The sequence below is a fragment of the Onychostoma macrolepis genome, chromosome 03, assembly GCF_012432095.1.
Source record: "Onychostoma macrolepis isolate SWU-2019 chromosome 03, ASM1243209v1, whole genome shotgun sequence".
Classification (NCBI taxonomy): Eukaryota; Metazoa; Chordata; class Actinopteri; order Cypriniformes; family Cyprinidae; genus Onychostoma; species Onychostoma macrolepis.
In genome coordinates this window covers 33,969,454-33,987,250 of record NC_081157.1, presented here as the reverse complement: position 1 = coordinate 33,987,250, position 17,797 = coordinate 33,969,454, and the positions used below count along the sequence as shown (strand labels likewise).

Below are 17,797 nucleotides of genomic sequence, written 5' to 3'. Positions count from 1 at the left end.
AATCCTATCTTTTATCTGTACTGTTTCTTTATCAGTCAACCACTGGACATTCATGCAAATGTCATTTTTACTGCTGTCCTGCATTGTTAACTTTTTCAGTCTGTTTACCTCATGTATGTCTTGCGTTTTAAGTTTGGTTGTGCCAACAAAAGCAACATCTGATTTATTTGCAGCAAGATACCTATATACCTTTTCTTACAAAACTGAATCAAGATGTTGCTGGTATAAGATGCCGTTGATAAATAAATTAAAATGACTGAGCCTGAAAAGCTTCTTACGCTTTTTGAATAAGATCCCAATTTAATTTTCTGTGATTTATTTTTTTTCCCAATAAGAGCAACAAATATGCTGGAAACCTCTATAGTTTATTTGTAACAGGGTTATTGTTAACTAATGCTAAAACTTATAAAACATTTTTGTTGTTAATTGAAACAAAGCTGAAAAATACAGAGTATTAGATGAAAAACATAAACTAAACAAAAATTTGAGGCACTGAAATTACTGACTGAAAATAAAACCTGAGCTAAAACTTAGTTCAAGTAAAAAAAAAATGGTACAAATACTAGAATTAAAATGAAAATATGCACATACATATAATCAAACATACAAAGCTATTAATAAAAACTATAATAATTTATTTCCAGTAGCACCAACATACACCAAACTTTCACATTTTATTCCTATCTATAATTAAGGTTTTTACAGAGGTATTTATTTATTTATAATTCGCCTGATTTATATAACATTTTGTTTCTTTTTTTCTCCTGGGTCTCTGTTGAATGTATTTTCTGATTTATTGAGTTATAAAACAAGGTATCCAAAATGCCCTCTGTAAAAACGTTTACCTTTTAATATGTCAACAAAATGAAACAAGAATTTTGAACCTGGCTTTATCCAATATTCAGATTTCTGTTCTGGAAATGTATGTAAATTAGCGTACATTTAATTAGACAGCGCCTTGTCTGCATATTTAAACAACATTTCAGAAATCTTCCAATACAAAACAATTGTGTTATTGTACTGTGACCCTGGACCACAACCAGTCATAAGTAGCACGGGCAGGCTATATTTGTAGCAGTAGCCAAAAATACACTGTATGGGTTAGTGTTGTCACGGTACCAAAATTTCTGTATCCATGGGTCTCGGTACCAATTTTGGTACCCAAGTAAAACACAAAAACATGCTAATTAAAAAACACATTTTTATTAATAAAGTTAAACAAAAATAAACTGTACAAAAATCAATGCCATTCTTTATGCTTATTTAAAATTATTTCAGGTTTTTCCACAAGTAATGAAAGTAAACAAGTTCCACCCAAAAGTTTGTCATATTTCTGCTGCCTCTGAAAAACAACTGTAAACTGTTGTCTGTTTTGGGGTTTGCTGGTGAGTTTCATGATCTTCCTGCAGCTGTAGAAGGAAAATATAATATACTTAAGTAAAGCAATGGACTGAGCGACCAAATGTAACATTAGATCATTGACAACAGCTAAAATATAACATTTCAGTATATGACAAACTACAGCTTTTATAATAAATTTATTCAACATTACATATATTTTAAGACAAGTGTATATCAAATAGATGGAAACTGTAGTATTAAAAACACTTTACAATGAGATTCCATTTGTTTAGATAGCATGACCTATCAGTAAACAATAGTTATATAGCAATTATTCTTCTTGGGGTTAATTTCAAAATTTACTAATACATAAAATCAAAAATTCAATCAAATTATTTAATGCACAATGAACAAACATGAATGATCGAGTGTTTGTATTAAATAACATTCACAAACATCAGTTAATGTTGTAAAAATATATTGTTCACTCACTGTAAGCTGATGTTAGATAATAACATGAAGTCATTGTAAAGTCTATACAGGAGATAAAATTTTACTGTACTTTCATTTAATCCAAACGGTGTAGGCTACATATTTAATTTTAAAGGGCTTTTAAAACCTGCTAGTTATCCAGCCAAGAATAACAACTTACTAACTATAGCAAAGTATACTAAAAAAAAAAAAAAAAATAAGCCCAGAACTGTTTTTTCTGACTTAATGATGATATGACATAAACACTTAACCATTTGTAAATTCTCTAACAGGCATATTTTAGATTCACAATTCATTTAAAAGCCTCTAGTGTGCAAAAATAGTAAATGCCATCATGTCCTCCTGTTTTATTTTTTTTACCCTAATAAAAGTTATAGGAGCATTAAATAGTAAATAAAGAAACTTCATTCTAATGCTCATTATATCAGTGTTAGCTGCGCTTATGCTAACAATTAACTCCGCTAATAATTATCCGCTAATAAATGTTTATTTCAATCCGACATTCAAATTAAAATATGGAATAATATTCCTAACAGAATATCTAAATATTAAATTGAAACTTACCTGCTTGAACTCTTTCATTTGATCCGGGTGTCGGTCTTTAAAGTGTTTTGTTAGTTTGATGTGTTTCCTCCTTTTGAGGTCGCCACGGCTCAGTGCTTTTATGAAGAGAACGCATCTGAGCAGCTTTTGGATACACATCAAGAGCCAGGTTGACCCGGTACTTCGGTACCACCGGTACTTAAAAAAAACCCTGGTAACGTGAAGTTTTCGTTTTTTTTAGTACCGATTTGGTACCGAAGTACCGGGTCTTTTGACAACACTAGTATGGGTCAAAATTACTGATTTTTTCTTTTATGCCAAAAATCATTAGGATATTAAGATCATGTTCCATGAATATATTTAGTAAATTTCCTACCATAAAACTATCAAAACTAAATTTCTGATTAGTAATATGCATTGCTAAGAACTTCATTTCGACAACTTTAAAGGCGATTTTCTCAATTTTATATCCTATATATATATATATATATATATATATATATATATATATATTTTTTTTTTTTTTATTATTATTTTTTTTTTTTGCACCCTCAGATTCCAATTTTATATATATATAGCCTATATATATATATATATATATATATTTTTTTTTTTTTTGCACCCTCAGATTCCAGATTTTCAAATAGTTGTGTCTCAGCCAAATATCGTCCGATCCTAACAAACCATACATCAATGGAAAGCTTATATTATTCAGCTTTCAGATTATATAAATCTCAATTTCATGAAATTGAAATTTACGACTGGTTTTGTGGTCCAGGGTCACATATATTAGTATATATTGGTGAGGTCTATAAGACCAAGTTATTTTTACCCTGTTCACTTGTGTTGTCTCTTCTTCACATTGCCTCCTGTGCAATAAGGTTTCAACCCACGCATTTAATTAATTTTATTAGTGTACTCAAGATACACCTGCCATATCATGTCTTGAAATTGAACTACAGCTGGGGAAAAGCGAGATGTGGCCATATGGAGGCAGTAGTAAGTCAGGCCTAGCTTGACCACTGACTCCTACTCCAGGGGAGATCTGAGGCGCTGAGCTGCTGTCTGATTCTGCCCAGATCGAAGATGGCGGTGTCGGTGTTCTCAGGCGTGCGCCTCCTCTCCATCGGAGACGCCAACGGAGACATACAGCGACATTCAGAGCAGCAGCCTCTGCGGCTAGAAATCAAAATCAACCAGGACGTGGCTCTCATAAGCCTCTCGAACAGTGAGTAGATGCTGGCTTTTAAACACTTTGCATCCGGCCTCAGTTGAGCGGTGTATCCTAGCTTAGCCTAATGAGAGGTCTGTGCGTGCGGCATGTGCGTGCGTCGCGCCGACTGATCACCGGGACACCGGCGGCTTTTGAGTTATCATCTCAAACGCGCCTCTTGCACCCATGCATGCTTTCTAAAAGATGTCAAATTGCCGGAGCGAGGGGCTTTGTTTCAACACGCATGCCAGCAGAAACCACGTTGATCGTAGCATGTTAGCATCCGTAAACACTTCGTATTGTGTTTAAGCTGCTTATAGTTAGCTAACCTTACTGTCCAGTTAAAACGCACGGCAGTCCAGCACTGAATGTGCTTCTACGCATAGAAATATACATGCATTGTCTTTACACGGGTGAGGTTTCATCCAGACTTTTAGCAGGATAGTAAGGAAGGGCTTTGGATATAGTTAATGTGGATTGGCGCCTATAAAGTTAGCCGCAGTCTTTACCTTCAGTCATACTATCGAGCTTTAGAAAGTGGTATAGAAACGTGTTTGTTTATGTTTTGCGCTGGGTTTTATTGGCGTAAACGTTTGATATGTTTGTTGAAATCGTTTTAACCTGGTTGTTTGGTTGAATGGATGCTGAGTTTACTTGATTGATTGCGCACATCCCAGGCGCGCAGTTCTGCGCCACCTCTCCACTTTTACTTCACTGTACTATACCGGTTTATTTTTGTCAAAGTGCAGCAAGCATTGCTAAAGTAATGTGAAATTACGCAGAGGTTTCTTGTGGCAGCACCGTTTGGACATTCATCTTTGTTCTGCGGGGAACAATAGCGGGTCCCCCGCCTCCTTTTCTCCAGTGTCCCGCCTGTTCATTCAGCGCTCAGGGCTTTTGTTTGGAGCCTCATGCTGCCGATGTCCCGTGGATGAGATGAATGTCTTACTGAAACAGATGCGCGAACCACATCGCATTTGAGAAGTTTTTATTGCTCGAGACCCAAATGCCACATCATTTGTTATTTTATTATTTAGTCGAAAGCCCAAGTTTATTCATTGAAATTCATAATAGTGTACGCGTCTCAGAGTTATATGCCGGTTTTGATGAACTTGCGCACGAGAGAGTGCTCTTAAACATGTATTGTTGTGTAAACATTAACATCTAGTAAAGGTGCTAAAAGTTCATTTTTCTTTTTACAAATAAATTCACACTTCATGGAAGTATTAAAATGTTAAAGTGTTGGATTATGATTTAGTGCCAGTCTGTTCGCCTCTTATGCGTCCTGCAGTGTTGACTTCACATGGCCGACCTTGTTGTGCAGTTGACAAGGTTGCTAATGATAGCAGTAATAATATTAATAGTAATAACGGTCTGTACTGCCTGTAGTGCGTTAAGCCAGTGTTCAATGTGCTTTACAAAGCACAAACAACAAAGTCAACAAAACGTGTATCAGCATGTATGAAATTCATCTTTCCAAACAAAAATGAGCGTGGGTTAGCCAAATAAACAAGTGCTATCATACTGTATGTTAGCCAGTGAAAACGTACTTGGTTTACCTGTCTTTTAGGATGTTTTAGGAGAGCAAAGCCTTCAGTTATGAACAGTAGATGCCAAGCATCACTCTAAAGCTCAGATTTTCGTGGCCTTATTCCCCTGCCCTCTGTTTAAGAGGTACTTTCTTGAGCTGCTGTAGAGACTGTACTTGTTTTCAGCTCAATTATATAAATGAATACCAGCCTAATCTGCCTGGAAAGCTTGACTTAATCCTACAACAGCTGGGCAAATAGATGAGACAATCCCTCATCCTGGCTTCACCGTTTACTGTTGCAGTGGTTAGAAGTCCAACTTAATGCTTATGAACAGGTCTAGCTTAGTTTGGTTTGCTTGATTTATGTTTAGGTGGTAGTAACCTTTAAGGACCTAGCGTAATTCATAGTAAAGCTGAAATACAGCTTTAAATTGGTAAATTTAATTTCTCCTGTCCCATCTTAAAGAAATAGTTTACCTAAAAATAAATTTTTCATTCCAAACCTGTACTTAATTTATTTTTTTCTTTCTATGGTGCACAAATGTTTGAGGTAAGTCTTGTTTTGTACATATATTGACAGTCAACGGGGTCCAGTGTTGCTTTGGACCCCATTGATTTCCACTGTATGGACAAAAACTGTTGAAGTTCAGTTCAGTTTTTCTTCAATGAAAATTGTAAACAGTGGGATAATACAAAAAACATTGATCTGTTTTAGGGTGAGGCTTATTAACATCCATGCATTTGCTTTCCTCCACAGATGAGGAGACGTGTGTCTTTAAGTGCTCAGTATCACGAGAGACAGAATGCAGTCGTGTTGGGAAGCAGTCCTTCATCATTACTCTGGGCTGTAACAGTGTCCTCTGCAGTTTGCATCTCCAGCAGGTAAAACTCAGCTTTGTTTACAGGCACATCAGGCTTTACGGTAATTTAGCAGTTCGCTGAGAGACATTCAGGATTGTGATGTCCATTAGGACTCTCTTCAGTTACTCTTTTACTTTTCAGTTGCCTCTAATGAAAATGAAGTGAAAAGTTTTCGTTTTTAGAATTTTAATCAAAGATAAAAAAAATAATAATATTTCTCACATGAATATAGCCATGGTCTCTGGCATGCTGTTAACTGTAAACAGACAAACATTCAGATGAGCACAGCTGCAGTCACTCATTGTGTACAAACTTTTAATTAAAATGACTGTGGGCAAACCTGAATGAAGAGATGGTGCTATGACGCTTGTAATCTCTTAATGTATTCACTGGTGTTGTGTTTGCCAGATTTCTCGTCGTTCTATAACCTCCTGAAGAATTGCCGTGGACATGGGGGTGAACACTCAGTCTTCAGTGAGAGGACGGAGGAGTCCTCAGCTGTACAGTATTTCCAGGTGTGTTTGGCTTCTAATTATCTTAAACCCCCCTGTTTCACACTGGTCTATCACACCTTAGATCTGAAAAAGACTCCAGGAATGGGCGTGTAAAACTGTGGAAAAGTGGGAGAGTGTAGAGGGCGGTTTGTTTATGTTTTAGGGTTTCATTAGCCTGGTAATACCAAACTCTGCTACTTCGCTTTGCTTCTTAGACGGAGTCTGGAAGGGCATAATTGACAAGCGTCTACTTTCTCGTGGGGCGCTTGTCTGAAGTTTAAAATCATTGGTGTACCCGTAAGCCAATCACATAACGTTTAGTTATGATGTATGTTATGTGCCGGCTCAGCCGCCTCGAACTTCCGCTGTAAACACAGGTATGTGGCGAAAACAAAACCATCGAGCGAAATACCGGAGTGAAGATGGCTGTGAACGACTTTTGCAGATTATGTGAAGTAAATCTATGCATCCACGGTAAATTAAATTAATTAAACTTTTTCCAAAACCTGTCGGGAGTAGGGCCGCAACATCACCTCCATTCAAAATGTGAACCAAACACTCTTCTTGTTCGGGCTTCAGTTGGCAAATGCCGGGAATATTCTCCACAACAGAGCGAATAGCATCTCGTGTCTCCGTGTCCGCTGTCGGGTTAGATGTCCCTCACCTAAACTACAATCTGAAATTCGGCGCTTAGCGTCTACATCACGGCTCTCAGCCCACCCTCTGTTCGTTGGTTGGCCGGCTGCTGCGGAGCCGGAGATGATATGGGAGCTGGTTTGTTATATCAGACCGAGTACAGAAGCGAACTGAAATTGAGCAGAAGTACGAAGTCTGACGTAGTTTCATGACACTTTAAACAAAACACATTGTCGTTTTATGAACCAGTTTTATTCTTTTCTTGCAACCTTAAGAGATATTTTAAATGAGTTTTAAAGGTGTCCAGACTACCCTTTATTTCTAATGGAGAAATTTGACTTGTGGCATGATATGAATGCCCTTTTTTTTTTTTTCTTCAGTTTTATGGCTACCTCTCTCAGCAACAAAACATGATGCAGGATTACGTGCGAACTGGAACATATCAACGGGCCATCCTCCAGAATCATACTGACTTCAAGGATAAAGTACCGTTATTTCTCTTGTTGATACATATGTTACTGTATAGATTGTAGGTTGTGTATTTGCAGACGTTGAGTAGTTTCAGAAGTGCTTATTGTAGCATTTTCTGTTCTCCATTTAAAGAAACAAACAAACAAAAAAACACATTAATCAGGCATTATGACTATTATGACCTTGACTTTTAGCTTTTTGACTTTTACAAAAATATCTAAAACTGAAACAGTTGACTTATTATAACTAAGGGAAAACGGACATTTGAGTCCACTTCATGTAAAAAGGTTATTCCTTGTGAATGCTTCTCTAAATTAAACCTACAGTTTGGACTCGATTGTGTGATTCTTGTTCTCAGTCTGCACTGTCTGTTTCAGGTGGTGCTGGATGTAGGCTGTGGCTCTGGGATTCTGTCATTTTTCGCAGCTCAGGCTGGTGCTCGTAAAGTTTATGCTGTGGAGGCCAGTACCATGGCTCAACATGCAGAGGTATGACAGACTCCTCAACCGCTAACATGCACTTCTGTTCAAAGGTTTGGGTCAGTAAGATTTTTAAAGTGATTTTAAAAGAAGTCTCTCATGTCATGCTAAGTAGTAGTAGTAATAATGCTAATAATTGTGTCCACAGGTTCTTGTGAACAGTAACAGGCTGTCAGAGCGTGTTGTGGTGATTCCTGGGAAAGTGGAGGAAGTGTCCCTACCTGAGCAGGTGGACATAATCATCTCTGAACCCATGGGCTACATGCTGTTCAACGAAAGGATGCTGGAGAGCTACCTGCATGCCAAAAAGTTCCTCAAGCCCAACGGTACAAAGGTTTTTTCAGTAAAAGCAACCAAACAACAAAAGACTGATGTGTACATAGAGTATCAATATCTTTACGTAACACACCTTTGTTTTCTCAGGCAAAATGTTTCCCACAATCGGAGATGTGCACCTCGCCCCTTTCACAGATGAGCAGCTTTACATGGAGCAGTTTACAAAGGCCAATTTCTGGTAAGTTTATTAAAAAGAGGATAAGGACATCGGGTGGTTGGGGAGATTAAAGATGCAGAATGTAGAACGAGTGTGAGTAAATAAGCAGGCAATCATTTAATGGGTAGCAGAAGATGTAACTCTGGATCATTTCTTTTGTGCTTATGCTTACAAAACTGATTCTTTCAGGTACCAGCCGTCTTTCCATGGGGTGGATCTGTCTGCGCTGAGAGGAGCTGCAGTAGACGAATACTTCAGACAGCCGATTGTGGTGAGAAATGGGAGGGAATAACTAGCGGATTGGGTGTGTGCAAGTTAATTCATAAGTACATGCTTGCTTTTTAGAGTTAGCCACAGCTTGGATAGTTCTTAAGTCAGAAAGCCATAAACACATGGGCTTGTGTTTATTCCTTCACTGAAAAATAGTGTGTGAGGTATGAAGGTAACTGGAGATTTGTCTCCTGGCTGGTTATAGAGGAGCAGTGAGGGCTTGGGGGTAAATATGGACAGGATTGGGTTACGAACTTGAGCCCAAATGAGAACGGTGAGGATGTTTCTGGGAAATGGAGAAAGGCAGCAAGGTTCATGGATTAGGAAAACGGATTCAGTGGCAGTTTCATATAGGAGACTCAAGTGAAGTATATGTATGCTCGCCTTTGTGCCTGTGATGAAAGGCTTTACTTCGTGGTCCGGGTTTCCGAGCTCACTGTTAGTGTGTGGTCAGAGGGTATGCAACGAATTTAGTTCTATCAAGGAAGGTTTATGAAGCACATCTTTATGTGCACAAGAACCCTCTACATGTGTTTTTGAAATCCATCAGAGCTTCGTGCACTCGAGAAGCTAATTAAGTTGTCGATTGTGTGCTTGATTTTCAGTCCATGGATTTCCGGACATCATAATTGTAGTTTATAGTCTGTGTGTGTGGTTTATGTCCAGCAGTAGTCAGCTGTTCAGGCATTCGCTGTGCCTGTAATGGTGTTACACTGCTGGGACAGTGACCTGCTGTGGTCTGGCTCCAGGGGGCGCTGTTGTAGCACCCTTCAGAGTTCAGGCCGAGGCGGGAGAGCCCTCTGAGCTAGGACTGAGTCTGATTTACTGTGGCTCAGTCCTTGACAAGAGGCCACACAGCACATCAGTTTGTTCTGTTCAGATTGCTTCATCCTCTTCTGCATGTAGGACTGAGCTTTGATGTCCTACCTTTTCTCATTTATTCTGTGATTTCTTTCAGGACACGTTTGATATCAGGATTCTGATGGCCAAATCAGTGAAATATACAGTGAACTTTTTAGATGCTAAAGAAGAGGATCTTTACAAGTACGTTTCCACCAAATGCTTCGTTTTATTCCGTTTAAACACAGCCTTTTGTTATTTGGAAAAAGTACAAAAAGAATTCTGTCAGACTGTCACATTTTTATGTATCCTTTTCTTGCTTTTTCCAGGATAGAAATCCCCTTCAAATTCCACATGATGCATTCAGGGCTTGTACATGGGCTGGCTTTTTGGTTTGATGTCGCATTCATTGGATCAGTGTAAGTTCCAACATGTTCTCTTCAGTGTTTTCACACTTAAGTCCTTTCTCACAGAACCAAATTCAGACCATTTTAAATGGACTAAAATATGAACTAAGTGAAAGAACCTGGTTTTCTGTGCTTTCACTGTGTCAGTGGTGTGATCGGATCTATCTTACTCTGTTTTTATTGTTGTTTTTTTTATGTTGAACCAATTGAATATTGTATTATTAATGCTATTATTTAAAATAAAAATGTAAAAAATATAATTTATTATTATTATTATTACCAAATTCAGACTACGTTAAATTGACCAAAACTTGAACAAGTGATATAAATCAGGTTCTCTTTGCATTCACACTGGTGTGCTTAGGTCTGATTTTGGTCCATTTCAGTCTATATTTTTTATAATTAATTTATTTATTTGAATATTTAATTTATTTTTTTGTCGATAATAATTTTGTCATAATGCAAATTAAAAATGACTGTCAATTTGTTTTGAGGGGTTCAGTTCATTTTTAAAAGTTTGTTTAGTGTGTTCATGTGTAATCCGAATTTTTGTGGACCATTGAAATGAGCCAAGTTACCATTTATTTATTTATGTATTCATATTGTCTGATTTTTACAAACACTTTTGTAGACCCTGAAATGAAGTTACCAAGTTCAGTTAATCTGAACATTTTTTATAAGATGTGCTCTTGTGCTGTGTCTCTCTGAACAGGATGACGGTGTGGCTCTCCACGGCCCCCACAGAACCCCTCACTCACTGGTACCAGGTGCGCTGTCTGCTGCAGTCGCCTCTCTTTGCCAAGGCAGGGGACACGATGTCAGGCACTGCACATTTAATCGCCAACAAGAGGTGAGGACACAGTGTTTTGTGTTTTAACCCGCAGGCTGTTTCGCTTTTTACTTCTCATGGTCTCATTTGTTTCCACTTCCTCTCACAGACAAAGCTATGACATTAGTATTGTTGCTCAAGTGGACCAGACAGGCTCCAAGTCCAGTAATCTTCTTGACCTCAAGAACCCCTTCTTCCGGTGAGTTGGACGCATTGCTTTGGAAAGCAGTAAGAGGATGTCTGCGACATGCATTGCTGACGCTGTGCTGCGTTCTGCAGGTACACGGGCTCAACACCCACCCCTCCTCCAGGTTCACACTATTCCTCGCCCTCAGAGAACATGTGGAACACTGGGGGAACCTACAGCATGAGCCAAGGCATGGCTGTGTCAGGTATATCACCAGGAAGCCTCTGATAAAACCATTCCTGACCACTTCTTAGATATATATCCGTTAGCTGAAGTGTGATGCATAACTGGAGTGCTGCCACTAATGTTTGGCTCTGTCTGTGTTTGTCAGGGATGCCTACAGCCTATGATCTCAGCACTGTCATTGGCGGCAGTGGGACTACAGTGTCCCACAACAATCTCATCCCCATTGGTACAGACACGCATGCACGTATGGATATTTACACACACGCTCACAAATACACACATATGAGGAGTGAAATTAGTTCTGTGGTGTTTTTAAACTGATTTTTCCCCCAAAAATGAAAATTGTTTCATCGGTTCCTCGCCCTCATGTCTTTGCAAATCCATAAGATTTTTCAAATTATTTGATCTTTTTTGTCCATCAATTGAAACAAAAATGTTCACACTTCAAAAAGGTATGAAAAGACATTAAGTAATACAAAAGCTTTAACCTCATTGGCTTACACATGTCAGGCAAGCATGTTTATTTTAGCTTTATGTATGTGATGATCAGTGTTTCTGTACTTTCACACCACCAAAACCTTGATGCTTCAATGGATGGACAGAAGTGATGTGAGAATATTAATATCTAAATTTGTAGGGCTGGGACGATAAATCGATGCAGAATCGATTCATGGATCGATTCTGAGATTTTCCGAATGCATCGAATGATTCTGAGCTTAGATTTTAACAGCAGATGGCGCTCTAGTTTTTTTCCACATACTCAAATGCTGATGAAGAAGAGCACTTGTGCGTTCGGCTGAGTCTGTAATTTCACCTCAGCTCAGAATGCTTTTGTGATGCGAGATTAATGTAAACGGCCCACTGTGAACACCCTTGTAATTCGCTTCAACCTTTTCGAATTTTATGAATGATTATTTTCGGTTCAAGTGTGTGTAAGGATTTGGAAACAAGCAGAGTACGGCTGTTTCTAAAGCATGCAGTGCCATCCGCCATCAGGAGTCGAGATGCATTCGGAAGATCTCAGAATCGATTCTGCATCGATTTATCGTCCCAGCCCTATTAATTTGTGTTCTAAAGAAATGGAAATCATACAGATTTTGAATTACATGAGTGTGTTAACTGACAGAATCTATTTTTGAGTGAACTATCCCTTTAAGAACCAAAGGCTGAGGTTAATTAAAAAAACAATTAAAAAAAGTTTATTATATTAAAAGGCCTCATCATGAAGTGTCAAATCTTTATCTTGATCTTTTGAGATAAGAGCTTAATGTTATGAAAACACCAGTCCCCAGTCCAAATAGTCAAAACAAAGACTACTTGGTGTGTAAAAAAAAAAAAAAAGGGTATGATATGACCCCTTTAGTAAGCATTAACCATGCTTATTTTAATATCTCTTCTAATACCTTTTATAGTACAATTAATAATTGTTATTGAGAGGTTTTCTATACAACAGTACTACAGTTTAATATTATCTATATCACAGCCTTTCTCCTTTATTTTCATGTCAAATATTCATGTTTCTCGTGCATATCACATTTTGTTCTTGTGTAAATTGAAAAGCGATGTCTTTTTTCCCCTCCAGTGAACACGGGGATTGTGAATCACACTCACTCCAGAATGGGTTCTATAATGAGCACCGGAATCGTCCAGGGTGAGTGTCTCTGGGTCTAAAACAAGACCTGGACTCCTACAGATAAAATGATAGTTCTCCCAAAAATTTGAATTCTGTAATTATTCGCTCACCCTCATCTTGTATCAAATGGGAAAATATGACACTTGTTTATCTTCAGAACACAAATGAAGATATTTTTCATATTCTCTCATAATTTTTGTCTAGACATTGAAATTCCACACTTCCCAAAACTTTCATGCATAAATTAATTTTAAGGTCCAATTCTGTTAATCTGTTAACACTCTATTAACCATGATTTTTGCATCATAAAAGCTCCTAATTTGCTGCTTATTAGTAGTTAGAAGGGTATTTAAGTTTAGGTATTGTGTAGGATTAGGGATGTAGAATATAGTCATGCAGAACATGTGCTTTATAAGTACTAATAAACAGCCAATGTGTTAATATTAGGCATGCTAATAAGCAATTTGTTAATAGTGAGAATTGGTCCCTATACTAAAGTGTTACCAAAATTACATGGACCTAAATGAACTTTTTGTAAAAGCTTTTATTCGTGTATAAATGCTAATCGGCGCACATTAAACAGAAGCTCAAATGTGCTTGCTTGATGTGCAAGAACAAACCTATTTGGTTCTTGTGTGTCAAGCAAGTCTGACTGAGTTTCTGTGATTTTATGAAAAAAATCTTCATTTGTGTTCTGAAGATGAGAGAGCTCTATGGGTTTTGGAATAACTGGTGAAAATGATGACAGAATTTCCTATTTTTTTTCCGTACTGAGTAGACCCAGTAAACTGATAATATATCAGTAAAAGAACGTTTTTAAGTGTGAAGGTGTCCATTGTTTAATATCATGCTGCACTGAACATTTGTGCTTGCTGTGATATGAATAGGCCTTTACAGTACTGGTAGTGTGTGTCGAGTGCCTGCAGATTGATATCTTTAGCCGCTACCATGTGAATAGTCTCATTGTACTTGTTCTCAAACCATGAGTGTTGTATTTTCGAGATGGCGTGTTACGTAAAAAATAAAAAATAAACTTTTCATTATTCCAGTCTCCATTTGTGACCTGTGCTGGCAAAATGACTTGAAATGCGCATGGTCTTATTTTAAGCTACAAGTAAAAGTAGTGAAACAATGACAGTTTTGGTCAAATTTGAGGTTTTCACAAAAATGAGTTCATTAAGCCCTCTTCTAGCGATCCCAATTGTCCAAATAGTAATTAAACATCTAATATGATCTTTATTTGTACATTTTCTGAGAGGAGTACCTTTTTCTCTGCTCACTTCTGGAAGACTGCTGCTGATTCTCACCACAAGTTGTATGTCTGTTGTTGCAAAGCACAGCATTCCAGCTTTGTGAATATTCATATTGAATTCTTAATGACACAAGTCCAAAACAGTGAAATATAATTTTTAAACCCATGCTGATGAAAATAAAACAATCGCACTGACTGACATTTGCAAAGCGCCTCCCCAGAGCATGTGATCTCCCTATAAAGTACATTATTGTGAAACATGTCTTGGCAAGATTCACACAAACAAAATCTGTTATGTCAATTCACCTTTATTTATATAGCGCTTTTAACAATACAGATTGTTTCAAAGCAACTTTCCAATATCAAAATAGGAAAATAGTGTCAATAATGTACAATAAGATTAAACACTCAATTTTCAGTTAAAGGCATTTCATTATTGAATTCAGAGATGTCATCGTCCAGCTCAGTTCAGTTTAAATAGTATCTGTGCAATCAAGTCGACGATATTGCTGGAAATTAAGTGTCCCCAACTAAGCCAGAGGCGACAGCGACAAAGAACCAAAACTCCATCGGTGACAGAATGGAGAAAAAACTTTGGGAGAAACCAGACTCAGTCGGGGGGCCAGTTCTCCTCTGACCAGACGAAACCAGCAGTTCAATTACAGCTGCAGCAGAGTCAGATTGTGCAGAGGACTCATCTGGTTCCCGTGGTCTTGTCCCGATGGCCGTCTAGGTGACGAGGTCTTCACTGGAGATCGGTCTCTGGGGCTCATCTAGGTGTCCTGGTCTCCGCTGACGTTCAGGGCGGTAGAGCTTGTCTCTAGGTGCTGATCCACCATCTGATCTGAATACAGTCTGGATCCTGGTGACTACAATGACCCCGGAATAAGAAAGAAACGGACTAATATTAGCGTGGATGCCATTCTTCTTACGATGTAACAAGTACATCGGGTGTTATGGGAAGTGTTCCCGGTTCTGGTTGACCTAATTAATGCAGCCTAACAATCCTTTAACGGATTTGAATTATAGAAGCGTATTACTGCATTATGTGTAAGCCGGGTTAAAGAGATGGGTCTTTAATCTAGATTTAAACTGACAAGAGTGTATCTGCTTCCCGCACAGTGTTAGGTAGATTGTTCCAGAGTTTGGGTGCTAAATACGAAAACGATCTTATTATGAGGTATTATCAAATGGTCAGAGTTTTGAGAACACAGTGGATGTGGAGGACTATAATGCGATAAGAGCTCACTCAAATACTGAGGTGCCAAACCATTCAGGGCTTTATAAGTAATTAACAAGATTTTATAATCTATACAATGTTTAATAGGGAGCCAGTGCAGTGTTGACAGAACCGGGCTAATGTGGTCATACTTCCTGGTTCTAGTAAAAACTCTAGCTGCTGCATTTTGAACCAGATGGAGTTTGTTTATTAAGTCTTACATGAACATTTAGTTAGCCTAATGGTTGGGGAAAATCTGATGTGTAACATTTTATTAGATCCATGCATTACAGTATAGCCTAGATCTGTCTCAATGTTAATCAGACATTAAAAGAAAAGACAGAATCACTCGCTGCTCTTGATTAAACTACTGTTTGTTTGCATATTTGTTCTTATTTTTAATAACAAATAAAATGAAAAATAGCTATATTGTGATTTTAATAATATAGTAATTATTATTAAGAAAAGAATTGAAGGAAAATAATGCATGCAGTGTTGCTTGGTGATTTTGCTTTTGAATTTTCAGAAAACTTTAACTTTGATTTTTTTTCTCTGTATCAGATCTGCTAACTCGATCGCCTTCAAATGGCTGTAGCTCAGTCATTTCTTGTCCAATTCGAACAAAGATATATTTAATTTTGAAGGTATTTTAATGGAGAATGTGGAAATTAAAATAACATTCCTTTGAAAATTTGCTCATTCCGACTAATTTTGCCAGCACGGGTCACTTTTAGTTATTTTTAAAGCGTCTTGCATAAAGCTGATCAAGTTGAAATGAACCTGAAACCAGGCTAATTATACATATTCTTTGACTACTGGTTAGTTGACTAGTTAATAAACAGTAGTTCTGAAAATCCCCAATGGTGATTGTATACTTTAGTGGTCACACGAACACTTAACGTACACACAAAGCCTTTCAAAATATACGCCATTTGATTGTGTGTAAACACAGGCACTCAACACATGCACACTAGGAAGTTTCCACCTTGTAGACAAACTTGTTAATACCAAATATTTGTCACACACTATACGAGTAACACAGCTTACACTTAAAAACCAAAGCATACTTAAAAATCTTAAACCACACATTCATAAATACAAAGGATATAATGTTGCTTTTCTCTCTTCTCAGGGGCCACAACTGCCCAGCAGGGTCCCAGCAGCAGCAGTCCCTATTACCCCGTCACCAACCAGTTCACCATGGGTGGCCCGGCTATCTCCATGGCGTCTCCTATGGCCATCCCCAGCAACACCATGCACTACGGGAGCTAAGGCCAAGAGACGGCCTCTGCATGTCCAGTTACCCCCACCTCACCTCACCCCACCCCACCCCTGCAAACTGACCGCAGCCAAATTCAGAATACCAAAACCAATGCACCAGTCTCTGACCATCACTTTATAGTCTCTCTCGCTCTCTATATATATATAGATATACATGTATACGTATGTATATATATTCTAAACTCCGTTTCTCTCACTGGTGTTTTATTCTTACATATCCGTCCCACGGCCCTATAACGTTAACATGTGCAGGCATTCGGCCGGGTCAACACATCTGAAGTTTATCATTGTTGCTCTCCCCCCCCCCGCCACCCCAACCACACACAACGCCTGCTCCACAACCAGCCACTAGGAGGCAGCACTTGTCTGTAAGCTTGCTGAAAAGCACAAACCAGAGACTTGAGACTCAACGAAAAGGACTTGTTCGGAGGAGCGCTGACGATGGGACACATTTTGATTTTTTTTTTTTTTTTATATATATATATATATATATATATATATATATATATATATATATATATATATATATATAAATGCTTTACAAATGTGCACATGTTCCCCTTACTTCATGAACTCCCACTTTTTAGCCACATAAATGCCATCATTGACAATTGATATGAATTCGAGATCTATTGCAGGATCTTGCCACTGTTCCTAACAGCTCCAGCTCCGTTGTACCTACACTTCACCTTTGGCTTTATTACATTTCCAGTGAAATCCACTGGCTATCGCATCTCGATTCTCTCAGCATGGGCTTCTGACGGCCATCTCGACTCGCCTAGATGTTCACAACCTCTCATCACTCGCCAGAAGAAACGGACACGTGCTGTAGATGCTCACAAAGTTCATTACGACTACTAGCGCAGTACCGCTGGATCCTGCCTGTAGACAACCATAGTGTTGATAGAGATCGTCTTACTTTCATTCCATTTCTGACTGTGTGTTTTAATGTAGTGCAGTCCCAGATGTATGTCGCTTGGTGTTCCCTGAAGTGAATTCTGAGCATGGATTATCGAGACTGCTTCTGTCGACCTCCGACTCCATATAGACACAAATCTGACTTGTAAATGGGAGGATTCATTGTTAGTCAATTATAAGGACACACAGGTTTTAGGAATAAGAATACCAGCACCAAAACC

At 38.2% G+C, this 17,797-nt stretch overlaps 1 protein-coding gene and 1 non-coding gene across 2 annotated transcripts; both read left to right on the top strand.

Moving 5' to 3' along the window:
* The first annotated feature begins 3,344 nt into the window (after window positions 1–3,344).
* carm1 (coactivator-associated arginine methyltransferase 1) lies at window positions 3,345–17,134 on the top strand. Its single transcript, XM_058769301.1, is given in 17 exon segments — window positions 3,345–3,604; window positions 5,878–5,979; window positions 5,982–6,002; window positions 6,390–6,496; window positions 7,492–7,596; window positions 7,960–8,070; window positions 8,210–8,387; window positions 8,485–8,575; window positions 8,744–8,825; window positions 9,783–9,868; window positions 9,994–10,083; window positions 10,784–10,921; window positions 11,010–11,099; window positions 11,180–11,292; window positions 11,419–11,499; window positions 12,856–12,924; window positions 16,510–17,134. Coding segments are annotated over 17 exon segments (1,746 nt in total). The 5' UTR covers window positions 3,345–3,462; the 3' UTR covers window positions 16,650–17,134.
* Window positions 9,486–9,681, top strand: LOC131538176 (small nucleolar RNA SNORA74). The gene has a single exon (XR_009270499.1). It is a non-coding gene; the product is annotated as a small nucleolar RNA SNORA74 (small nucleolar RNA).
* Window positions 17,135–17,797: the final 663 nt, after the last annotated feature.